The following is an 8,629-nucleotide window of genomic DNA, read 5'->3' as shown; positions in this document are numbered from 1 at the left end:
GAGCCAATCAGTGCCCAGAATCCCCAACTTTTTATCTTCACATATTCCACTGGAGTGCAGAATTTGATCCATCACACCAAGCTTGCTGCACTGCCTAATGAAATATAGGGAGCATTAAGCAACACCTTTGGCAGCTCCTCTGCTGAAGTTTTCCAGTAAAACCTCTCAGTGGCCCTGAGAGTTCGGGGAATAGCAAGGAGGAAGAAGCAGAGGCAGTGGGGTTTTACAGCCTCCCAGTGCACAAGAAACCATTTTATTTAAAAACAACACATTTGCTGTGGGGTTATGGCACATGAGTCACTGCTGCAGGCACATCTCAGCACGGTGTCACACTGAGAGCTCCCAGTGAGGATGTGGCACAGTCACAGGGGAGCCAGGGCCCTGGGCCCAGCCCCCAGGCCTGTCCTGAGGCTCTCTGTGCCCGTGAGGCTGGAGCAGCTCTGCTTGCAGCATCCTTCCCACCGCTCACCTGAGAGGTGTCCTGGCCCTCTATGAACATCAGCCATTGAAAAATAAACAATGCTTTTAGTATGGCCCTTAATAAGGAAACCTTTATTACAATTATGGCATTTTTTTCTTTTTTTTTTTTTTTTTTAAGTTTATCTTTTTTTAATCGAAAACAACTCCATCAGGCATTGAACTGTAGAGCCAGTGAAATAAAGACACATTCATTTACAGAAAACCTGCTTTCTCCTATTTGCCCTGTTTTGCAGCCTCCATTCACAGTTAGTTCTGGTTCACAAACTTGCTTTTTGGCTTAGTCCACAATTAAACCTGGTAGCCAAATGCCTGTTTTCACATACCTCGCTACCATTCACTGAGGAGATGCAAGCAACAAAAATACAGACCCAAGATGTATAAAAAAGAGAGGAAACATGTATTCCCAATCCTATGTACACCCCCAGCACCTTGGCACCCATCCTGTTGGGAGTGGGATGTGGCTGCCTCTGGATACTGTCCTGGCAGCCCAGGGCCAAGCAGGGTCTCTCTAAGGAAGGAGCTGCTCAGGAGGACTTGTCTGCCTTTTGGAACCTCCAATGTTTTGTGCTTACAGGTGTTGAATTAGCTCTAGTCATTCAGTCACGGGAAGGAGAATTCTCCCTGAGCCATCAGGAATTCATGCAGGAAGGTTTGGGGCCAAAGAGAGGGAAGGAAGAGCCCAGCTGAGGTGATGCCACTTGCAGGGGCCACTGGCTGTCCTGAGCAGGGGGGGCAGCCCCCAGCACCTCGTAAATAACAATTAAATCAATCATTAACACACTTGCTTATTAGTGCAAAGGCATTTCTGCTGCCACTGTCTTCTCCATCCCCTGCCATCCTCACCTCTCCCTCACACCCCACCTGGCTAAACAAAAGCTGCACACTTTGAGATGGTTTTCCACCTTGCATGAGCTTGGGCAAAAAAATATTGATACTAAGAAGCAATTTACTTAGGGCTGTGCTGTGCCATCGATCGTGGGGCAGAACTCCCCATTAAAATCAATGATTCTGAAATGCTCAATGTGGGTCTGGAGCATCGATGGGGAGTTTGGCTCAAAAATCAATGTTGTAATATGGCGCTCTGTCAATAATTTTTCTGTATTCCCATTTCCAAATATCTGCAGTCAGTTTTGTGCTTCCTTCTCTGCATCTGGCGCCTCTTTGTGCCTTTGGAGAGTTCTGGGGGTGATGCCAGGGCTGTGCCCAGGACTGGCAGGGGGTTCTGCCCCTCTCCAGGAACATGGGAGATTCCAGAAACTGTATGGAGCACACTGCTCCCTGATTTCATGCCAATATAATGATAATAGTTCTCATTTCTTTAATTTACTGATGAGAGATGATGGCTCCCTACAGGAAACTGGTAAAATGCCTCTTGATAAAAATAGCTGGCATTCAGACAAGCCAGCAAGGGTCACTGGGGGTTTGGGGTGACCCTTCTGCCCCAGTGGGCTCTTTGCCATTAGGGTCAGAGCTGCTGGCACTGCTTTACCATGGACCCAGCAATGAGCACAGCTGCTGTACAGCTCCATAGGAAACAAGGCAGAAATCGTTCATTCATGACCAGTGCAGAGCTCATCCAGACCCCACCACAGCCCTTAACAGCCTTTGGAAAAGCAAAGCTGGGAAATGTGGGACAATTCAAGTGAAGGAGCAAGCCACCAGCTCCTTCCCCACTCAGGGATGTTGGGGAGAACCCTCCTGGCTCTGAGGGCTGGGGCAGCTGTGGTGCCACAGTGGGCACCAGGACACACCTGGGCCACTCAGGGTGGATGTTGTGCTCCAAATCTCCTTCCTCATCCCTTATATCTGATCATAGGTAAAGAATCTGAGGAGAATTTATATGTGCCATTTCAAATGTTGGATTTTGCTTTTTCTTTCAGTGTGGGGGGGGTCAGTTCTCACTCAGAATAGTAAAAAATGGTTAAATACTTGCCAGCATACTCATAAGAAACCCAGTTATTTCCCAGGCTACTTTGTCCTGAGGCATAATGGCCAGCACTTCCCAACTGTGAGTGACCCTGTTTGTCCTGTCCCCAAACAGCTGGATTTCCCTTGGAGCCAAGGAAGCTCTGCCCTGTCTGCTGCTGGTGACAGGAGAATGGGGACACGACTCCAGCTGTCTGACTGGTGAGTTAGGGACAGAAATGGGGAAATTTGGTGATGGCATTTCCTCTTCCCTGCACTCCAGCTCTGCTCACTTCCCTACAATAACCACTTTTCAAAATCCCAGCACCTGGCTCCCATTTTTGCCCATCCTACCAGGCCCTGCCCAAGCAGGAGGACGGGGTTTGGGGGCTTTTCTCACCCAGTATAAGTCCATTTCTAGTGGTGGTTTAACTTTGAAATCAAATGACACAAGAATATCAGATGGGAATGAACATGCTTCCCCCTGTCTGGTCTGGACTCGGATCTGTCCTGAATGGAATTAAAACACTGAAGTATTCCAAGAGTGATATAAACACCTAGCTAAGGTACGAGCACTCTGTGAGCTTCTCGTTATTCTTTAAAAAATGTCAAATTCGGTAAATAGGAAAATACCCAAGCGGTGGAAATCAGGATCCACGCCGAGGAGCCTGCGTGGGACGATGCCCTGGAATTCCAGCAGCTTCCTCCATCGGCCACGGCAGCGCTGAGCTACGGACAGCAACAGATACAAAAGAAGCAAAACCTTTTAAAAGTAGCATTTCTAGCTCTAATGGGAGGGAAGAACAGAATGAAGAGATTTAGGGCGTTTAGTGGAATGCTAAAATGTGAACAGGTATTAAAACATACTGAGTGGCTTATCTAGAAGTGCAAAATGTTTCAACTTTGCAGCTGCACAAATCGCATCCACAGGACATGATAAAAGCTTCTGCACCACTAAATAGGCTGAAACCCTTGGATGAGCAGTAGCTAAAAAGCATCTTTAAATTACAGAAAAGATTTTAGGGCGGGTTTATTTCCTTTTTTTAGAATTCTATCTGCAGAATGTTTGAATTGGTTTCGGGCACTTTTTTTAGACAATCGTTTGGCACTTCAAGATTGAGGTTCTTAGGCACAATGCGACAAGGTGAGTTTGGCCAGTCCTTCACCGTGCATCCTGTAGAGCAGCTGGAACTCTGCAGGCAGCTGGTGGGACTCCTGCCACTTGGTGGTGAACTTGGTCCCCTTCTTGTCGTAGTAGTGGTACGGGAGGTCCTCCCGCGTGTTGGGGTCGAAGCCGAAGGGCCAGAAGCCGTACAGGTGGATCTCGTCACAGATGGCCGAGGCCAGGGTGTACATGAGGATCCCTGTGCTCAGCCGCTTCGGGGACAGGTGCTTGTTCCTCCAGTACCTGGCAAGGCAAGAAGCTCACTCAGAATCAAGCTGCTCAGAAATCACCGCTCGGAAGCGACCCCAGAACCTCAGAGGCTCTGGAGACGTGCCAGACTGTGCCTCGCACATCAGGCACGGGGGGAAAATCAGTTAGATTTGTATCTGTACAAAGAGATGTATTTCACCAGTTAAATAAGGCAAGCCCACCCACCTGTTAACGTGCTGCATGATATTCCCTGGCCAAGCCAGCTGGACCTTCAGCTGCCCTCTGTGCTCCACAAAGAAATCAACCAGTGTTCTCGTGACTGTCGCTGACGTGTGGAAGAAAAAAGCGGGGATCCAAAGAATGGCCCCATCGAGCTTTTTCAGACTTAAAAAGAAGTTGTTGCGATCCTGGATGGTCAAGAGGTTGTTGTAATACTTCTCCAGGATGCTGGGGTTGAAGGTGGTGAGGTTGGTTTTCCTTCCAACATCTTTCTGGAAAGCCTCGGTTGGAGCAAAATTGCAGCGAAAGACAAAATCGGATTTATCAATCTCCTGCCCACACTGGCTCCCGGTCAGGATCCCGCTGTTGCCCACCACGGCACAGATGTTGTAGTGCTTGTTCAGGATGGGAGACACGTCAGGAAGCAGAGACCTGAAGTTGTTGCTGATGGAGAAAACGTACTTGTGGCTGGAATAATCATAGTGCATCAGCTGCCCGATGCGAACGCTGCTCTTCGTCAGAGAAAAGTTTTTGATGACATCGACATGCTGAAGGATTTCTTGCCTAAAACATAAGCAAAATAACAGAACATGGAGTTCCATTTTCTCCTATTTTTTTTGCTGTGGATTTGTTTTCCACCTAGACTTATATTTTTCCTTTTTTGTTTTTTTTTGTGTACTGAAGGAGTTTCCTGAGCAACATGGCACAATGGCTTTTAAATTAATATAAATAGATGGGAATGAAGGAGCTGGCTTCTCACCTGCTGCTCCACTTGGTTTTTCTGCTGGTGCCTACTGACACCAGCTCTGGCTATGCCTGTGCCTCTTGGAATAGTGTCAGGATTAAAATGTGGGATTGGTGCTTAGGACAAGGGGTGCAGCTCCCATGACACCATCCAGCTGTATCCAACTGAGTTAACAGGAGGCAATTTCTATATATATTTATGTGTTCATTAACAAGCTTCCAATCACAAAACCAAGCGACAGTCACTGTCTCCATCTATGCAAATATAGCTCCTTAAGTCATTTGGGCAAGCACAGCAGCACTTTTACAAGGGTTATTAGGGATACTTACAAAGCAAGCAAAACCAACCCTGCTTGGGAATTTCCCTTGCAGGCCATAAAATTAGAAGCTGAATAGGACTTTATTTGCTTATGTTTATGGAAAACAAACAACCATTCCTCCAGCTCACATCCTCCAATGTCTGAGCATTAATGGAGTCCCACTGGGTGCCCTAATTATGGGTTCTGGCTGACGGACAAGTGCAAAGGCAGCTCCTGAGGCATCGGCTCAAATCATCAGAGGGGTAGCACAGGGACAGGCTTGGGGAGCTGCTGGTGCCAGGGATGGAGCAACACTGAGGGTGGCCACTGCCACACAGCCTGGGGGGTCCTGGGGAAAGTGGGGCAAAGTGCCACCTCCTCTCTGTACCCACGGCTCCTGGGGCAGCGTGTGGCAGCACTGCAAGGGAATTACTTGTCCTGCTGTCCTTGGACAGTGGCCTGAAGGGAGGAGAAAAGCCCAAGCCCTGCTGAGAGGTGCAGCAGCCCCGTCCTGCCTGGCCACAGAGCCAGATTCCTGCTCCCCAGGTGGGAAAGTGAGCAGAGCCACGAGGCAGGCCCTGAACAGCAGGCATTTGCCAGGACAGAACTGCAGTCCAAGATGGCAGTAGCTGTCTGAAATGGCTTCATGGTTTAATTTTCTTTTATAGAAATGTAGAATATATGTAATCAGCCAATAGATGTGTGTATAAAGAGCACAAAGCTCTGTGCCTGCCCCCGCAGCTGGAGCAGAGCTGCAGGCAGGAGCAGCACTGCACTTGCTCAGAGCTGCCAGCAGCTGGGAAGTTGCTCTGTGTGTGTTTGGCCTCCATGAACACAGCCTTGCACGGCTGCTACAGCCCAGTGTTTCCAGTCTGAAACCACAGCTATTTATCCTGGAGTAGTGGCAATTCCACTTGCACACCAGGAAACTGGGTCACATTCCAGTACAGTAACGTGTGCTGCAGCCTGGTGTCCTGCTCTGAAATAATCCAGGTCTTTCAGGACAGCTGCAAGCGTCTGGGGAAGAGCTCTGGTTCAGCCTTGGTCTCTTGCTGCTGGCAGGTCCTGGGAGCTGAGTGCTCAGCAGTGCTGCACTCCCTTAGGTGCCGTGGGCAGGGACAGCCGGGCAGTGCCCGGGCCTGGCTCACCTCTGGTGGGCAAAGGCGCTCCGGTTGAACGCCCACCGGGACGGCTTGTCCTGCAGCTCCTGGCCCAGGGAGTTGGTGAGGGGCACGAACGAGGGGTCCAGGAACTTCAGCGCGAACTGAGACCTGCAGGTGGGCACAGGCACCACGTGGAGCACAGGGAGACACAGGGAGACAGCCATGCACACACATGGAGACAGCCATGCACACACATGGGGACACGTGGAGACACCCACACAGCACACATGGAGACACACAGACAGCCATGCACACACGTGGGGACACGCGGAGACACCCACACAGCACACATGGGGACACACAGACAGTCATGCACACACATGGGGACACACAGACAGCCGTGCACACACATGGAGACACGTGGAGACACATGGAGACACCCACACAGCAGTCATGGAGACACACAGACAGCACTCATGGAGACAGCCATGCACACACATGGGGACAGCCATGCACACATATGGGGACACATAGAGACACACAAACAGCTCACATGGAGACACACAGACAGCCGTGCACACACATGGGGACACATGGAGATACCCACACAGCACATATGGAGACACCCACATAGCACATTCATGGAGACACATGGAGACACATGGAGACACATGGAAACACACAGACAGCCATGCACACACGTGGAGACATGCGGAAACACACAGAGACACATGGAGACACACAAACAGCACACATGGAGACACACAAACAGCCATGCACACACATGGAGACACCCACACATACAAATGGAGACACATGGAGACACCCACAGAGCCCACCTAGAGACAGCTGTGCACAAACATGGGGACACATGGAGACACCCGCTCACACACATGGAGACACCCACTCACACACATGGAGACAGCCATGCACACCCATGGAGACACCCACACACCATACATGAGGACACCCACGCAGACACAGACAGCAAGCACACACGCACACCCCACACACCCCGCGCACCCCGCACACCCCGCACACCCCACACACCCCGCACACCCCACACACCCCGCACACCCCGCACACCCCACACACCCCGCACACCCCACACACCCCACACACCCCGCACACCCCGTACACCCCGTACACCCCGCACACCCCGTACACCCCACACACCCCGCACACCCCACACACCTCACACACCTCACACACCCCGCACACCCCGCGCACCCCGCACACCCCGCGCACCCCACACACCCCGCACACCCCGCACACCCCGCACACCTCACACACCCCGCACACCCCGCACACCCCACACACCCCGCACACCCCGCACACCCCGCACACCCCGCAGCCCGTCCGTTCCCAGCCGTGCCCGGCCCGGCCCCGCGGCCGCCGCCATCAGCACCACGGAGAGCGCCGGGCGCTGCCGCCGGGCCGGGCTCTGGCCGGGGCTGTAGCCGCGGCTCTGGCTCTGACTCCGGCAGTGGTTCTGGCTCTGGCTCTGGCCGGGGCTGTAGCCGCGGCTCTGGCTCTGGCTCTGGCTCTGGCTCTGGCTCTGGCTCTGGCTCTGGCTCTGGCTCTGGCTGTGGCTGTGGCCGTGGCCGTGGCGGTTTCCCCGCCGCCTCCCGCAGCCCGGGCCGGGCGGTGCCGCTCCCGGCGCTCCGGGCCCCTCTGCCGCGTCCCCGCTGTGCCGTGTCCCCGCTGTGCCGTGTCCCCCCCGTGCCGTGTCCCCCTCCGCCGTGCACCCCTCGAGCCGTGTCCCCCCGAGCCGTGTCCCCCTCCGCCGGGCCGGGCCGGCCGGGCCGCAGGGCGGGCCGCGCCTCACCTGAAGCCCGCGTGGAACATGTACATGCGGGGCCCGGCGGCGCGGGGCGCCCCGAAGATGTTGTCCTTCTTGAGCGAGACGTAGCTGATGAGGGACAGGATGAGCAGCGCCACGCTGAGCATGACGAGCCCCAGCACGCTGGCCACCCGCACCATCTTGCAGCTCCGCATGCCGGAGGCGGCGGCGCCCGCGGCTGGGCGGTGCGGGGCGGCCGCGCCGCTACATTGGGGGCGGCGGCGGGGCCGGGGCCGGGCCGGCTCCTCTGCGCCGGCAGGAAATGGAGGGACGGGCGGTGAAATGGCAGCCGGGAGCGGCGCACGGCCCCGCACGGCACGGCACGGCACGGCACGGCACGGCACGGCACGGCACGGCCCCGCACGGCACGGCACGGCACGGCACGGCCCCGCACGGCACGGCACGGCTGGCACGGCACGGCACGGCACGGCACGGCTGGCACGGCACGGCACGGCACGGCACGGCACGGCACGGCACGGCGCCCTGCTGACCCCCAGAGCCCCGGCCAGCCCCCAGTGCTGCCCTCCCGACAGCCCCAGCCAGCCCCGTTAGGCCGCTGTGCCACCCACCAACAGCGCCGCCTTTGCCCCAGCGTCCCCAGTGAGCCCCAGTACCCTCAGCACCCCGGGTATCCTCTGCCGCAGCTCGCTCCCCGTGTGCC

General features: G+C 54.5%; 1 protein-coding gene across 1 annotated transcript; it reads right to left on the bottom strand.

Moving 5' to 3' along the window:
- Positions 1-290: 290 nt before the first annotated feature.
- On the bottom strand, positions 291-8,331 carry ST8SIA3 (ST8 alpha-N-acetyl-neuraminide alpha-2,8-sialyltransferase 3). The gene is made up of 4 exons (XM_056513806.1): positions 7,954-8,331; positions 6,171-6,293; positions 3,986-4,543; positions 291-3,793 (listed from the first exon to the last, which is right to left on the bottom strand). The coding sequence occupies exons 1-4, from the start codon at positions 8,121-8,123 to the stop codon at positions 3,511-3,513; spliced, it is 1,134 nt and encodes a 377-aa protein (XP_056369781.1). The 5' UTR covers positions 8,124-8,331; the 3' UTR covers positions 291-3,510.
- Between the last annotated feature and the right edge of the window lie 298 nt (positions 8,332-8,629).

This window comes from Oenanthe melanoleuca, chromosome Z (genome assembly GCF_029582105.1).
Source record: "Oenanthe melanoleuca isolate GR-GAL-2019-014 chromosome Z, OMel1.0, whole genome shotgun sequence".
Classification (NCBI taxonomy): domain Eukaryota; kingdom Metazoa; phylum Chordata; class Aves; order Passeriformes; family Muscicapidae; genus Oenanthe; species Oenanthe melanoleuca.
The sequence above is the reverse complement of the archived record's forward strand: the minus strand, read 5'-3'. Positions and strand labels throughout refer to the sequence as shown.

Coding starts and splice junctions, on each gene's coding strand:
- ST8SIA3 (XM_056513806.1), bottom strand. CDS start 8,123: ATGCGGAGCTGCAAGATGGTGCGGGTGGCCAGCGTGCTGGGGCTCGTC. Junction 6,294..7,953: donor ATGTTCCACGCGGGCTTCAG/GTGAGGCGCGGC, acceptor GCCCACCTGCAG/GTCTCAGTTCGCGCTGAAGT. Junction 4,544..6,170: donor AGCGCCTTTGCCCACCAGAG/GTGAGCCAGGCC, acceptor CTTATGTTTTAG/GCAAGAAATCCTTCAGCATG.